The sequence below is a fragment of the Chionomys nivalis genome, chromosome 19 (genome assembly GCF_950005125.1).
Source record: "Chionomys nivalis chromosome 19, mChiNiv1.1, whole genome shotgun sequence".
NCBI classification, from domain to species: domain Eukaryota; kingdom Metazoa; phylum Chordata; class Mammalia; order Rodentia; family Cricetidae; genus Chionomys; species Chionomys nivalis.
The window spans coordinates 15,171,089-15,187,628 of record NC_080104.1 but is presented as its reverse complement, the minus strand read 5'-3'; the positions used below and the strand labels follow the sequence as shown (position 1 = coordinate 15,187,628).

The 16,540-nt window shown below is 47.2% G+C and overlaps 1 protein-coding gene across 1 annotated transcript in view; it reads left to right on the top strand.

The window, feature by feature from the left end:
- Nucleotides 1–13,375, top strand: part of Tnfrsf21 (TNF receptor superfamily member 21) — a 66,639-nt gene extending 53,264 nt beyond the window's left edge. The window contains exons 5-6 of the mRNA XM_057751930.1: nucleotides 10,469–10,697; nucleotides 11,796–13,375. Of these exons, the coding sequence (XP_057607913.1) occupies nucleotides 10,469–10,697; nucleotides 11,796–12,025 (459 nt within the window). The 3' untranslated portion in view covers nucleotides 12,026–13,375. The remainder of the gene's footprint in view (nucleotides 1–10,468; nucleotides 10,698–11,795) is intronic.
- The last annotated feature ends 3,165 nt before the right edge of the window (nucleotides 13,376–16,540 follow it).

Below are 16,540 nucleotides of genomic sequence, written 5' to 3'. Positions count from 1 at the left end.
GAAGTAGGTTTGATTATTGTACAGGCGTTAATTTCAACATTTTCCTTGAAGGGCAGACAATATCGCTTTGATTTTCCTGTGAACTTCATCCCTGGAGAGACATCCACTTACCTCCTGGAGTGAGTCAGAAAGAGCAGAATCGCCTATCATTAAAATAATTCATTGCCAACCGTGTGGGGGCGGGGTTACTTTGTGTCTTTTGTGTCTTTATAATCCCATCTGTAGGCAAGGTGCTCCTGAAAGTGGCGGAGAACATAGAGGATGCACACAAAGTGAAATCCTGGGTGTCTTGGCATACGCTTCAGCGAGCACTGCCAGACCCGGCAGAGAGCCTGCGTGCCGTCCTTTGAGTTGTGAACAGTGTGTGATGTTCTGATCTCTTCTGATCCATGAGGCACATACGGCTGGAGGAGATGGTCTACGGCACAGAATGAATGTCCTCAAGACAGAGACAAGCCAGTTGGCATTAGGAGGAAACTGAGGACTTTAAACGTGTGCCGATGTCCAGCTTCAGGCTGGCAGAGAGGAGGAAGGCATGGTGTGATGCATTCTTCTGGTTTCGGGACTGTTTCCCTTCCACACAGATGCAAACCCTAGAACGCGCACTGCTGGTGATACCCGCTATAGCTAGGGTCGAAGCCACCCAATGCCAGAAAAGGTGAGGTCAGCTGTGGGCACCTACACACTTATCAAAGGAGCGAGTCAGCTTTGACTGCTGCCCTCAAGAATGTGCAGGCTGAGACTGTTTGCTCCTGCTTATTGGTGCTGTGTACGTATAGACGCAAGGAGCAGTGCACAGGAAACGGTCATACACTGGCTAACCGCTATGGGGACAGAGTCAGAGCCACCGAAACCTTGAAGTCTCAGAGGACCACCGTTAGGGTGGAAACCGGGTGGTTGAGGTTATAACAGCACAACTCAATGAATTTGTTAAGCAATACTCATCTGCCAAGCTCATAAAACCTAACGGAGGACCTCTGAAGTGGCTCAGAGGGTAGAGGCACCGCTGCCACACCTGGGTACTTGAGCTCCATCCATCACTACAGGGTGGACGAGAGAACCAACTTCACATCACTGTCTGACCCCAATGTGATCGCTGTTGGATATCAGGTCCTCAGGCAAGCTTTTAAGAAAGCTTGTGTGACATGTTTTCAAGGTTAGACCTGTCTAGACTGCACTGAGGGGAACCCCTTATTTCGAACAACATGACCTCCCAGTGTCCTGATGGTGTTGAGCTTGGCAATACTATCCTAAGATGTGAGTGGGTTCCCACTCAGAACCCAGAAAGCCCGCTTGCTCTCGTCCTCACTTCCTTTATTGAGAAAGCTAGTCAGTGAGTCAGCTCAGGGCCACCACAGTGAGCAGTGCCCTTGCAGTCGGGACAGCTTGCAGACACCCGCCCAAGCAGCTGGGCAGGGCCCTGCCTCCCTCCCCCTGGAGCCAGCTGGTTCTTACCAGCTTTGGCAGCTTTTGAAGCACATCTTGTGGCTTCCTGCAGCTTTTTCTCCGTGTACCCAGGAAAAGGAGAGTTCTTTTGCTTAGGGCAAAGATTGACCATTCACACTTTGAGTTAAATGTCGTCTCTGAAGTCCCTATTGAAACTAACTCTGAGGAATGGTCAGTATTCGTGCATGCAATACTGCTAACCCGCTGGCTTTAAGTCGGGACCTACCATTGCCAATTCGCCGCTGGCTAGCCTACCTACAGTCTTCAGTAAGACTTCAGTTGTAGCCGGGCGGTGGTGGCGCACGCCTTTAATCCCAGCACTTGGGAGGCAGAGGTAGGCGGATCTCTGTGAGTTCGAGACCAGCCTGGTCTACAAGAGCTAGTTCCAGGACAGGCTCCAAAACCACAGAGAAACCCTGTCTCGAAAAACCAAAAAAAAAAAAAAAAAAAAAAAAAAGACTTCAGTTGTAACCAAATCGTGGCCAATTTTCTGCAGCCTCAACTAATCAGGGTGGGTGGAGTTGTCTCTTCACGTAATTTCCCAGTGGCTTCAGGTACTCGCTATCCAGGTTAACCCGGAGTTTCTCTCCACGGTGGGTAAACTGATGCTACAAGCTTGCACTGGCTCCCAGATTCTCCAGTTAGACACATCTATGCTTCATCTGTGGCTTTGCCTGGGAGTTCCCAGGGAGTCCCATCCTGGCTTGTGTTCTTGTTCCTACGCCATCCCATGACCTTCAGTGACCCCAGGGAGAGCAGACAGCAGAGGGCCTGTGCTGGCCGCCTGCTAATTGGTCATCTAGACTGGAAGTGTCAGCTCGGTTCCTTCCTCATGCAATAAATATACTCCTCACATGTCTCCCGAGGTCTGGGCTGAGCTGCAGAGGAAGAGAGAAGGAAAGATAAGAGGCTTGGCGGACCATTCTTTCCATTTCAATATACTTGCTTTATCTCTGCATATGTGGCTCTTTCCAATCCATGTTTCCATTTCTGTGTCTCAGACAGCTGATCAAGTTCTCCCGAAAGGCTTGGGGATGAATCGACATCATGCCACTTGCATCTATGTATGTTTTTTTTTTAATCTGGAAAAAAAATTGTCAGTAAATGTGGTTTATTTCTGAATTGGGTCCAATAAGAATTCACACTTCAAAAGTGGACTTAAAAGTCATTGTTAGGGTTGGAGGGATGGTTCAGTGGTTCAGAGAGCATATTGCTTCTGTAGAGTCCCTCAGTTCGAGTCCCAGCACCAGCAACAGGCGGCTCACAGCTGTCTGTAATTCTAGCTCCCAGGGATCTGACGACCCTCTGGCCACACAGACATACACACACACACACACACACACACACAAATAAGTAACAATAAAGTATTTTTCTAAATTATTGTCTCCTCTCATTTAAGATTTAAAGGAAGCCTACCCCTCCTTTCAATGAAAGCAGTGTGGTTTTTGTTATTCTCTTTGCTTTTTGAGAATTTAATATAATAGCATCACTTCCCCTTCCCTTGCCTTGCTCTCTTTCAATGCATGGCTCTGTCTTCCCCCAATGACTGTTAAGGCGACATTATCACAGGCATTCTTCAGTCTGTGAACTCAGGAATGGAAGAGATTCAGATAAAAATTTTTATGATCTGGCTGCTAACACCACTCCCCCTTATCTGAAATCCCTGGAGCACATAGATTTAAACTCCTTTTTAAATTTTATTTAATGTGTAGGCATGTTTTGCCTGCGTTCGAGTATGTGCGCTGCATGCATGTCTGGTATCTGTGGGAGTCAAAAGAAAGTATTGAATCATATGCAGCTGGAGTCATCAAAGGTTGTGAGTCACCCTGTGGGGCCTGGGAATCGAACCCCAGTTTTCTGCCAGAGCAGTCAGTGCTCCTAACCACTGAGCCACCTCTCCAGACCTGAGTTTAACTTCTTTACTGCTTTATTGTCTGTGTTCTTGCTCTCCAACATAAGGACCAGTGGATTCGATGGAGTCAGATATTACAAAATACTGACCTGGCACAGAAGACAGGGCTCAAACTGGGATTCCCACATGGATCCGCAGATGGTCTGAAATCTAATTTCATCTGTATTATACAAGCAGCTGGACGGCAGGGGAAACAAGCTTGAGATAACATCACACTCCTCACATAGTTATCATTTTAGACTTATTTGTGACTGTAATTCCCTTCGGATAGCCCTTTGGTGGAAATTCAGTTTGTTTGTTTTTTTAACTGGTTCTTTGTGGGTCTGCTGGGGTCTGAAATATTTTTTTTTTTTTTGGTTTTTTTTCGAGACAGGGTTTCTCTGTGGTTTTGGAGCCTGTCCTGGAACTAGGTCTTGTAGACCAGGCTGGTCTCGAACTCACAGAGATCCGCCTGCCTCTGCCTCCCGAGTGCTGGGATTAAAGGCGTGCGCCACCACCGCCCAGCTGAAATATTTTCAAATAGAAAACAAATTATTGGTCTCAAGCAAAGTGTGTGGTGTCTAAAGAATGTCCCATTCATCCTTTTATCCTAGGACAGCTGTCCAGCCAGAGGGTAAGACCACTATTGAGTTCCATGCCCTGGCAGCCCCTTCTGACCGACCCTTACCCTGCCCAGGGGGCGGGGCAGCTTCTTGCGTTCATGTATGGTTGGTGATGAGATTGCAGAATCCAGCTTCTCTAAGCACTGTGGGCTTTTGTTCCTCATCAGTGAATTACAGGCAGGTTATACAGATTCATCTTGGCATTTTGTGAGGGCCAGTTTTCCAATAACCCCCTCCCCCGCTTCACCTCTTTTCAAAGATGGAGTCTCTTATAGACCCTGAACTTCTGACCCTCCTGTCTCCACCCCCTGAATGCTAGGATTGCAGGTATGTGCCGTCATGCCCAGTTCTGTGTGGTGCTGAATATCAAGCATCCTAAATGTGCATACTACCAACTGAACTATACTCCCGCTGGGGATGACTTATTTCTTAAAGTCCCCTCCTGCTTACAGGATCTGGGTAGCAAGCTGTTCAACTCGTGGAATAGCGATTAGTTTCAGTTGAGATTAGCGAAGGGTGCTCTTGAAACCATTATGAAAAATGATATTTCCACAAGCAAGCTGAGAAGCTCCTTTGTGTTGTTACAGGAGATGGAGAGGGGCCATTAGATGGGAAGGTCAGCTTTTGGGTGTCAGGAGCTTCCTTAGAGGCCACCAGGCACCTGTGGCTAGTGGTTACATCGAGGAGAAGAGATTGTGGTGATAGCCATGTAGGACATGACGGGGGCTAAGGGGTTAAGTTGAACCATGTTAACAGGCTGACGAGGAGCATCCAGGCTGCGTGATTAATGCTTCATTCCGGGGGATCACTAATGAATCAAAGTCCTTAATTCATTTCGTGAGCACAGATTGCGCCACCACAGGGGGAGATCGTAATTGGGTGGTAACTGACAATAACTCTGGTGAGCCTTAGTTGCGTGAACTAATTGGGGATAACTTGGCAAAGGAGAAAGGGTCATGTGGGGGGCGAGGGTTAGGAGAACGAAATGGCAATAATAAAACAAGCAGTGTGTAAGATAGTCGGGATGGAATTAATTTAGAGGTGCCCTAACCTACGCTTTTTAGTTTAGAAATGAAAAAGGAAGTGGGGGTCTCAGGAGGGAAGTGGTTTTCCTAAGACCACACAACTGATTAATAGGACATCTCCTTGCAGTGGTTTTCTGGGACTTTTGAGACTTCTTAATTTTATTTAATTCCTTGAGCATTTAAATGTGGGAAGTAGGAAATGCGGGCTGGAAGTGCCTGGGGGCCAGGACAGCCACTGTACTTCCTGTCGTGGAAGTACAGAGGGACTAAGCTGTACGTGCTGCCAGCCATCCTGTTTTTCAACCCATTAAAAATACAAGTTGCCACAGCCACAATAGCTTCAAATTAGCAGAAGGAAAATATACTTATCAGCCTGGGTGCAGAGGACGCAGGGGGAGGACAATTAGACCATTCGGACCTCCCTTGGTGTCACTGCCAGTCTTGTCAGGGGTAAGGAGGAGAAGGGTTTTCCTTCAGTGTCCACACTCACCATCCTGGAAGCTAAGGAACACTGCACCCTCCGAGTTGGCCAGGGGAGGGCTTGTCCCACCTTCAGAAGAGCAGTGTGGGTTTCCAGTTGACCTGAGGACACAGAGTGCCCTTCAGCTTAGAACTGGGAGGGTTGACAAAGACGCAGTGGGAATGGGGCAAGGAGACCATCACCACTGCTTAGATGGCCCTGCCACGGTCCTCAGAGCCCAGATGCTCAGGCCCCAGACTCCACTGTGTATCAGATCAGATTAAATGACTCTTTGTCTTCCGTGTTCCTGATACTCGGAGAGGAAACCACAACCATGGGGCTATTGGGCTGACTTGGCTGTAAGGTCGGGGCGGCTGTTTATCTCCCCTCCATACCACTGGTAATAAGCACCTGGAGGCAGTAAGTGTACTTGTGTGGAGACTAATGAGGGGGAACAAGGACCCATTGGGCCAAACAAAATACCATGCTCTGGAAGCACACTCCATAGCACTGTTGTGGTGTGGGCTTCCTGGAGAGCCTTGGTCCCCTTTGCCCTTACCCTCCTCTCCTCCCCACCTGTCTCTCTGGCTCTCCCTTCTTTCTCACATTGTGTCGCAATGATCTCATCTGGCAGCGTTAAAGCAAAAAGAACCACGGCTTTCTAGTGTTTCTGGAGGAGCAACAAGGAGCTGGCGGGTACATTTCCTTTCTGGCCAAGTTTCCCCGAGTCCTCTCCTCTCGTCCTCAGTTGCTCTTCGTCAGATGGGGGTGTCTGAGCCCATGGGCCTGTCGTGGAAGTACAGAGGGGCTGAGCTGTACGTGCTGCCAGCTGTCCTGTTTTTCAACCCAATAAAAATAAAAGTTGCCACAGCCACAACAATAGCTTCAAATTAGCAGAAGGAAAATATACTTATCAGTCGGGATGCTTTTAAAAGTAACACGCTTTATTTCTCTATTGTAAAATGGATATGCCCCCACAGAGAACTTGGAGAGCCCGAAGATACTTAAGGAATAAATTAAGTTACTCTATTGTGATCGTTTTGACAAAGCTTTTGTATAGTCTCTTAAAGCTGATGCGACTCTCTTCTGAGGAAATCTGGTTTTCTTGTTTTGGTGTCTTCTCTTGCTGGCAATGTGGCTTAATTGGCAGAGCCCTAGTCTAATATTCACAAAGCCCTAGGTCCTCATCACTGCAGAATCCAGACTGTAGCTACAAGAGGATCGAGAGTTCAAGGTCATCCTCGCTGCATAGTGAGTAAGAAGCCAGCCTGGAGTATATGAGACTGTGTTTTAGTAAAAACAAACAAAAAGCAAAACAAAAACCCCAAAGTACTTGCCTTCTCTCTTAAGTAATATTGACATGTTAATATTGATGCTCTTTGTTACTGTAAACTCAAAACACCAAGTCGTGAACTTCCATAATTAGTGAGTGACTGTTTCATTCCAGAGAGCCCAACAATCCAGTTTGTTGGTTAGAGACACGCCAGGAAACGCAATACCTAATACAGGCTTGCAAAGCAGCTTTGGGAACTGATTACTATTGGGTAAAAAAAGGGAAAGGTGTTTCTGTGAACTTACAGGAAAAATGCAAGGAACCTCCGGCTGGATTCCAAATGCAGCTGGCCACCCAAAGCCAGAGAGAGGAGTTTTGAGAAGGATGCTGGGCACGTGGTCTCTGGCTCTTGCTATTCTCAGCTATTCTCACTAGGTAGCTCCAGCATGGTGGGTGATGCAGGCCATTCCCTGGGGCAGCTTGGTAGTCACCTGGCTGGAGGTAATTACGGTGGCACCAGTCAGCTCAGCACCTTGTGCAATTATGCTGGAAATCTGCTGCTTCACTTTCCAACTGGAAGCAAAGCTGTTGGGAAAATAAAGATTGAAAGTTTTAAGTGGGTGCAGGAAATAGGTGGGTGGACTTTTCATTGGTGCGCATCTGTGGGTGGGAAGTGCTTTCTTTCTCTTCTCCTTTTCTTTCTAAGTAAGAACAGTGTGCTATATTGAAGGGCCGTGTCAACCAGTGTAATGTCCCCGAGAACCAGAATGCAGACAAATGCTCTTTGTCAGTTGGGGACACAAAGAAGGATATTGGCGTGAATGAGTGGCTACATGCATTTTCAGGGAACAGCGCCCTACGCCAGGCCCTGTTGAATTAAACCTCAAAGCCTATGCATAACTCTTATCTGGGCATCAGCAAGGCCCTCTAGGATGCACGATGGCCAGTTCTGAAAGCAGAGTCAGCTCTGGGGGGTGGTTTAGGGGAGCATCCCATTAGGCTGTCAGGAGTGTGCAGGAACTGGCCGCCTTTGCAGACCCTCAGTGATTAAGAGTTGTAGAAGAGGCAGCCACGTTGGCTTCATGTCTTACATAAGTCTAATCTGAAATCAGAGTCAGTCTTTTGTCTGGAGAGCTTGACAGCATCTCACTTGAAGGGCTTGAGAGAATGACAGATGTTGCCAGGGTGGTCTTCCACAGCTTTGGGAGAGTGTATGTCATCCCGAACATTGTCATGGGTGACTGCTCATCTACTTCCTGCACACTCATCTGTGCTGTGTATATTTGGGGAGGGGGGGTGCGTGTTTTCCTCATTGCTGTGAACAGATACCCGATAGAAGCAATTTAAGAAAGTTTATATTAATTTATAGTTCAAGGGTATGCAGTTGAGGCATGGCACCAGGAACTTGAGACAGTCGGTTACCCTGCCTCTACAGTCAGACAACAGAGAAATGGCGGCTGACACTCAGCTTTCTTCTTCCTTAATGAGCTACTTATTTAATTTTAATTTATGCTTATCTTCGTCTGTGTGTATGCCACATGTGTGAGGGTCCCTGTGAAGACCAGAAGAGGGCACTGGGTCCGCTGGAGCTGGGATTGTAAGCATTTGTGAATGTTGAAAACCGAACTCTGGTCCTCTGCAAGGGCAGCAAGTGTTCTTAGCTGCTGAGCCATTTCCAGCGCCATGTTCTCCTTCTCCCAGCCAGGGAATAGTTGCTGCTTTTAGAATGAGGCTTTCACCTCAGTTAACCCAGTCTCCAGACACCCTCACCAACATTCCCAGGGGATCATCTGCTAGGTGATCCTAGCTTTGTCAACTTGATTATCAGTAATAACCTTTATACCAGGAAAGCCGATAAGAGCATAAAATCAATGGGCTAGGGGAGCCGTAAGTGCCTAATGGAGTTCTAAAGCATTTCTTAAAAGTGAAGAGGGAAAATAGACTTGAAATGAGCACTGGCTTCCTTGGGATAACTGTGTGTTCTCCCTGGGCTTTGGTCTCTTCACCCATAAAGCAAGCTCCACCCCCATGCCCACTGCATGTTTCTGGTATAAGCTGTGGTCATTCCTCACCACAATCCAGGTTCCTGGCTTCTTGCCTCCCTAAAGCTACTCCCTCCCTCTCACACACATGTACACACAATTTAAAAATAAAGAAGATAATTCACATTTCCAGGGTGGAGTTTCTACCTCTTCGGGATATTGCATTAATTTTGCTATGAGGTATCCACCAGAGAAGACCATTTCTTTCTTTTTTTTTTTTTTTTTTTTTTTTTTTTGGTTTTTCGAGACAGGGTTTCTCTGTGGTTTTTGGAGCCTGTCCTGGAACTAGCTCTGTAGACCAGGCTGGTCTCGAACTCACAGAGATCCTCCTGCTTCTGCCTCCCGAGTGCTGGGATTAAAGGCGTGCGCCACCACCGCCCGGCAGAGAAGACCATTTCTGACAGAGGGAAACATCTGGATATGATCTAGGACTCTTTCTGGTTTTTAGAGTTTGGGTTAGACTGAGTCTTTTCTTACCTGTGTGCAGCTCCATGCCCTTGAGGTAACAACTTGGTGTGAGTGTGGCCATTCCTGGACGTGTCCATGTTGACAGATGTGAAAAGATCCATCATTTTGTTTCCCTCCCTCCTTCCCTCCTTTCCTTTTAAAGGAGACTGGACCACCATCACACAGGGCACCCTGAAACCCACCAGGCTAGCCCCAAACCTACAGGTGCCATTCTGCCTCAGCCTTCCGCAGTGCTAGGGAGAACCACCACGCACTGTCTACAGACCCGTCTGATTTGTAGGCAGGGCCATTCCCAAGGCAGGCTCCTGGATTGCATAAGGAAAGGGAGCACTAGAATTCCTGCGCTCATTGTTCTCTGCTTCTTGACTTTGGATGCCGTGTGACCAGCTAGCTCTCTGCAGCCTTGATGACTCCAGCGAGGTGGACTGTACCTTGAGCTGTGAACTGGGATAAATACTTTCTCCCTCCTGTTGCTTTGGTCAGAGTACATTATCACATCAACACAAGTGACAGAACAATGCATACAAATGCCCCCTTCGTGTTTGCATTTATCTTTTTAGAGCGGTACCTTGCTGTGTAGCCCGGGTTGGCACCACATTTGCCGTCTCCAGAGCAGCTGGGGTTGCAGGCACACGTCACCTTATGGGTCTCCTCACTTTAATATTACACTGTCTGCTCACGTGTGCTTTGTTTTGTTTTAAGATAGACTCTTGGGGCCGGGCGGTGGTGGCTCACGCCTTTAATCCCAGCACTCGGGAGGCAGAGGCAGGCGGATCTCTGGGAGTTCGAGGCCAGCCTGGTCTACAAGAGCTAGTTCCAGGCCAGGCACCAAAGCTACGGAGAAACCCTGTCTTAAAAACCTAAAATAAAATAAAATAAAGATAGACTCTTGGTAGCCCAGGCTATCCTCAAATCCAGACTTGGCCTGTCACCACACATGGTTTCACATGTCCTCTGAAAAGGTTTAAGAATGAGTTGCGGGCAGGGTGTGGTGGCGCACACCTTTATTCCCAGCACTCAGGAGGCAGAGGCAGGTGAGTCTATGAGCTCAAAGCCAGTTTGGGCCTCATAGTAAGACGCTGTCTAAAAATGTGTATGTGTTTACCAACAATGTAACAACAAATCAAGATTGTATAAATAAATGGAAGCACCAAAACATGTTAAGAGAGTAGGGCTTACTTTAATTTTATGCCTATATAATTTTGATGTATAATAGACTTCTTTTCTTTTCTTCCCGCAGTTGGAAACTGACAAACTGGCCCTCCCCATGAGCCCCAGTCCACTGAGCCCAAGCCCCATCCCCAGTCCTAACGTGAAGCTTGAGAACTCCACCCTCCTGACAGTGGAGCCCTCCCCTCTAGACAAGAACAAGGGCTTCTTCGTGGACGAGTCGGAGCCCCTTCTGCGCTGCGACTCCACATCCAGTGGCTCTTCCGCCCTGAGCAGGAACGGCTCCTTTATTACCAAAGGTACCAGCATCTGTGAGGCCTGGGGCCTTCTCTCTGGCCACTTCCATAGTCCCGCTGCAGCTGAGCCAATCGAATGACTGGTTCAGGGGCCCTCCAAGATAAAAGTGGCCTCAAGGAAGCCATACCACTGGTTAACATGGACACGTTTAGAAAGTCTTTCTTTACAACTCTGTCCCTGTGCCAGTTCTGACACATACTGTCACCTTCTGTTCTCAGCATGCTATCCAATGTCTGCTTCAAGGGGCATCTGATAAAATGCAATATAGGTGGTTTTTAAAAATTATCTACCACACTTGCTAGTCTAAGGATTAAAAGCATAACCCATCTGGGTTGTTGTATATAGGTTTCGTTTTGTTTTGCTTTGCTTGTTTTTTGTTTTGTTTTCCGAGGCAGGGCTTCTCTGTGTAACCCCTGGCTGCCGTGGAACTCACTCTGTAGACCAGGCTGGCCTCGAACTCAGAGCTCCGCCTGCCTCTACCTCCGGAGTGCTGGGATTAAAGGCGTGTGGCACCGCTGTTGAGCTTTTTTTGTCGTTTTTTTAAGTTTCACAGTGTAGTTGTAAAGAGACAGAAACAGAGTACACCGGCTTCGGACTTCCTCCACAAGCTTGTCAGCACTTCTCTTGAGTTTCAGAAGAACTAAAGACTTGGCAGATGTCACTTTACTAACACAGTAGGAATGCACTGAAGGGGCCTGGAGAGATTTAAAATAAAAAGTTGTGGGTTTTTTTTTTTTTTTTTAAAGCATCCATTCAAACAGGTCTTTGTCTCATTTCTGTTAAGCAGGTCTTTTTCTGTCGGTGTTTTTGTTTTGTGAGACAGGGACTCTTGTGGCTCAGGCTGGAGGATGCTCTTGAACTCCTCTTCCTGCCTCAGCCTCCCAAGTGCTGGGATTACAGACTCGGGTCGCCACACCCCCCGAGAGTCCTGTTTGCTGTCCTTATGCGCCATGCAGAAAAAGAAACTTAACGTTGTTTAAAATGTACCAGAAGGCCACTCACTCACGCTGGAGGGAAGCTACTAGTGTCTCAGACTGCAGGCATCTACCGCTGCTGCCCCTCTCATCCGTCTTTCTCTCCCCCCTCCCCGTCCCCTGCAGAAAAGAAAGACACAGTGTTGCGGCAGGTCCGCCTGGACCCCTGTGACTTGCAGCCCATCTTTGATGACATGCTCCACATCCTGAATCCCGAGGAGCTGCGGGTGATTGAAGAGATCCCCCAGGCTGAGGACAAACTGGACAGGCTCTTCGAGATCATCGGAGTCAAGAGCCAAGAAGCCAGCCAGACCCTCCTGGACTCTGTGTACAGCCATCTTCCTGACCTGTTGTAGAACACAGGGCACCGCATTCTGGAAACAGACCTGCTCCAGGGTGGCTTCATTTCCTTTCCGACTTTTGTGTTCTGGTGTGTGCGCGCGCGCGTATGTATGTGTCTAACGGAGTATATGGCTGGTGCTTGAGTTTGGGGTTTGGGATTTTTCTTTTCTTTCTTTATTTTTTTTTCCTCTCCTTGAAAGTGAATTGATAAAGCCTTTTTGATGTATAACTGTTGGGAAATGCCCACCACTAAAGTTTATTTTAAGTTCCCCATATTCTCCATTTTTTGCCTTCTTACATATTTTCAGAGCTGTCCTGCGCACTTTAAAAACTTAAGGTAAATGCAGTGTGACTTTTCCCACATGCTGGGTTCTGAGACTCTTAACTCCTAAAAAACACAATGGCATCTCGTGACTTCTATAAGCAGATATAAGTCTCTCAGCATTCATGCCTACTTTTTCTTGTTTTTTTTTCCTCTTTATCTTACTGTTTGTCTTTTACAAGTGTTGTTAAGGACTGAGGGTATTTAAGACCCTGTTGATTACTGTAATGCAATTAGACTCCGAGTTATCTTTCTCATGTCTTGTCGTATAGTTCATATTCATGGCTGAAACTTGAGCACACTCTCTATCGCTGATTGTATGGTTTTCGTCTGGACACCGTACACTGCTTGGTAACTTGCGCTCCTCTTAACGCTGATTTGCTTTGGGCTGGAGACCGAAGTCCTCGCGTCCTGAGGACCTGCTGTTTCTGTGGCTTGTCACCCGGGCCACCAAAGAACTTGATCTTCATCCTTAGGGCCAGCTCTGCTGCACCTTGGGAAGTCAACCTTGCGTGCCAGTGGCAACTTTTGCCCGGCTTTGCTTTGAAAGATTTTTTTTTTTTTTTTAAATACACATAGTCAATAGATCCAGCTTGCCTGCAAGGGCTGGCTGGGTTTTGTCGTCATTCAACCACTTTAAATAAGAATGGCTGCAGCTGTAAGAACTCTTGTCTGATATATTTGCACCTGTGCTCTCCCTTACCCACCTGCCCGCTGACACTCAGCTGTCGGGTTCTCATGCAGAGGTGGAGCTGGCTGCCTTTGTGTGGGCGGGCTTAGCGGTGAGGAACTGATATCAGAAAAATGCCTTCAAGTATACTAATTTATTAATAAATATTAGGTGTTTGTTACTTGAGTGGTTCGAGTGTATTTACTACTTAACTTTCCCCCTTGCCTCTATGCTCAAGTTCTAACCCTGTTCATCTCTTGGGAAGAAAATGTATGTTCTAATATGTAAACCATGTCTAATACATAAATCATGCAAATTAGTAAAAGTCCTTTTTGGAGAAGTACCTGAAGGTTCAGAGCACTAGCTCTGTAGACCAGGCTGGCCTCAAACTCACAGAGATCTGCCTGCCTCTGCCTCCTGTGTGCTGGGGTTAAAGGTGTGTGCCCCTACTGCCTGGCAAATTGTAGGATTCTCTTTCCTCCAGGTAATTTGCTACTTGTGGGGTGATCTGCACACATACACAGGCTTCTAACCGAAGCCTCCCTATCCCTGCTGAACTCCAGAGAGCTTTCTCAGCAGTGGGGCAGGTGGAGTCTCGTGTTGGTGGGATAGCTCATGCTCACTGCAAGTTCCCCTTAGCTTGGAGCCCCTCATCTGCAAAATTCCAATGATGAAACGTTAGCAACTTTAACTTCCTCTTTTGATGAGAACCTGGAAGTGGGTCCTCTGTACACTGCAACACCATGTCAACAACATGGATTCGTCTGGTTTCGCCCATTTCCAAGAAGCTGATTTCTAGAAACAACCCAACACTCCCAGTTCCCACGATGGGTTTCTCTTCTCCCTTGTTGATAGAAAACAAAAACTCTGTCTCATGCACACACACAAACACACAACAAGAGTGGGTCTGTGGTGGGGGGAACAAATTGTATCAGGCTTTCACTGTTTCAGAGAATTTAGGACTCTGAGAAATACAATTTATTCTTTAATTACTGTTATGGTTAAATTTGTAGACTGTTAGTAACTTGGGGATGCCTTTATTAATAGCTACAAAATTTATAGCTTTATATAAATGCATAGCTTTATATTTTATGAGGTGCTCTTTATATTACTTTATTGGATCTTTCATATCTGTCTTGTGAAACAGGTACCATTATTATGCCCATTTTACAGATTAAAAAAGGCTTGTAAAACTGAGTATATTAGGCAGTTTCTTAACACTAAAACAGAGTACCTGAGGGGGAAAAATTGCTTTAAGGGAGGAAAGATTTACCTCACAGGGTTTCTAAGGTTTTAGGCCTATCATCTACTGACTCTTGCTTTCGGTGGGGTGGCAAGGCACATACATGGTTGCAAGGCCCAATAGAGAAAAACTGCTTAACACATGTTAACACATGGTGGCCAGGAAGCAGCTAGAGATACAGGATGGGTCTTGTGTTTCATTCAACTCTTCAGTGCCAAAAGTCCAGTGACCTAGCTAGGACCCACAATCTCATAGCCTATTCAGCCATGAATTCATCAGTGGCTGATAAAGTTAGGGCTGTCATAATCCAACCTCATCACCAGTTGAAGCCCGAATCTTCAGTAGATGAGCTTTTGAGGAGACACTTAATATCCAAGGCATACTGTTATTCTTTTGATCCCTTTAAGGGACAAGCCACGCCCACTTACTGCGACTTCTGACCTCTCGCCGCCTTCCTGAAACTCTCTTACTATCCCCTCTGGCGGGTGCACATGTGTCTGTCTCTGTCTCTCCCTCTCCCTCTCTCTTTCTCTCACCTTTTATAAATGTTTAGCTTTATGTCTATTTTATGTGTCTATGTGTCTTTTACCCGCCGCGGGCTGGCTCTCCCGTCCGCACGGGCCCGGGATGGGCCACCACTCGTAAACCCGCCCTGGGATCTTGCAGGGACCCACAACCATCTCTGCCGAGCTTGCTGCCTGCCTACAGCCGCTCGGGACTCGCCAGCATTCCCCGCCGCTAGCCGCCCGGGATTTAGGAACATTATATACCACCGACGAACTTGCTTAAAAATTCACGGAGAAGTTTCAAAGGTTAGACTTGGGACTGTTGTGTGTGTTTGGGGGAGGCAGGGTGGAAGGAATGGCTGTAAGCCAAGAGTGTTCAGTCTCTTTAAGAGTAGTAACCAGAAATCCATTGTCAGCTCAAACAATGGGCAGAAGCATGGCAGTGAAATTTGTCTGGGTCACCAGTAGAGTTCAGATGCAAGTTAGCATAAGTGGGGACAGCCTAGGCATTCGAGCTAAACATAAACATTGCACCGAGATCACGTGGTATGTAGCTTTTCCAGTACCATCGGCTACTTCATTAGAGTACACAGGGCCAAGTGTGGGGGCACACGCCTGTAACCCAGCACTCAGAGGCACAAGCGGGAAGCCCGGGGAGATGGCTCAGTCCGTAAACCATGTGCCACACAAGCTTGAGGACCTGCATTAGGATGCCTCGCACAGCAAAGCACAGGGCTCTGTGGTACACGCCTACAATCCGTGTTGGGCAGAGACAGGAGCATCACTATAGCTTGCCTGCTGGCCAGCCCAGCTGAATTGTGAACTGCCAAGCACTGGGTTAGAGAGATGGCTTAGTGGTTAAGAGCACTGCCTGCTCCTCCAAAGGTCTTGAGTTCAATTCCCAGCGACCACATGGTGGCTCACAACCGTCTATATTGACATCTGGTGCCCTTTTGAGGAAGAGACCTGGGTCAGTCCGTCCTCATCAACTTAGACCATGAAACCCAATATGGACAAGTTCAACAGAACCGCCATATACAGGCTGCCTATGCATGCTTCAGCATTGCCAGAGCAGAAATTTCATTTTCATATTTCAAACACTGGGAGTCACCCTACCTTAGAAAGGAAGGTGCAGAATGATTGAAGAAGGTACCTGACACCCAAGTCCCACCTCCACACAAACTTGAGCAAGAGGTTACACACCACACATAAAGAGGGAGGAATTCAAGGTCAGCCTACCCTACATAGGAAGAATCTCTCTCAAAGAGCCATATAGGGATTGGGATTATAGCTCATTTGATAGAGCGCTTGCCTTGTGTGCGCGCAGCCCTAAGACTTGATTGACAGCGCTGCAGAAACTGGGTGTGGTTATGCTTGTCTCCAAACCCCATTATTCCATAGGTGAAGGCAGGTGGATGAGGAGGTCAAAGTAACCTTCGGATATATAGTAAGTTGGAAACCAGCCTGGGACATGTTGTTAAAACCAAACCAACTCAACAAAACAGAAACTAACATAAAATATTAAAATATGCAAAGCTCTGATCGAAGCAAATAATGACACCATTTACACCGTGGAAAGGTTCGTCTCTGATTTGGGTTGCCTTCCTCTGAGGAACAGAGACGGCTGAGGTGGAAGGCTGTCTGTGTGAGGGTGGGGGCGGTGGGAGGGTACATCGAAGAATAAGGAATTGAAGCAACTGTTGGGAAGTCTAGCTGGATTCTGTCACACAGGCAGGAGAATGACTCGCTTCAGAAATTTGAAGGACAAAGGAAGAGACCATTTCTTTT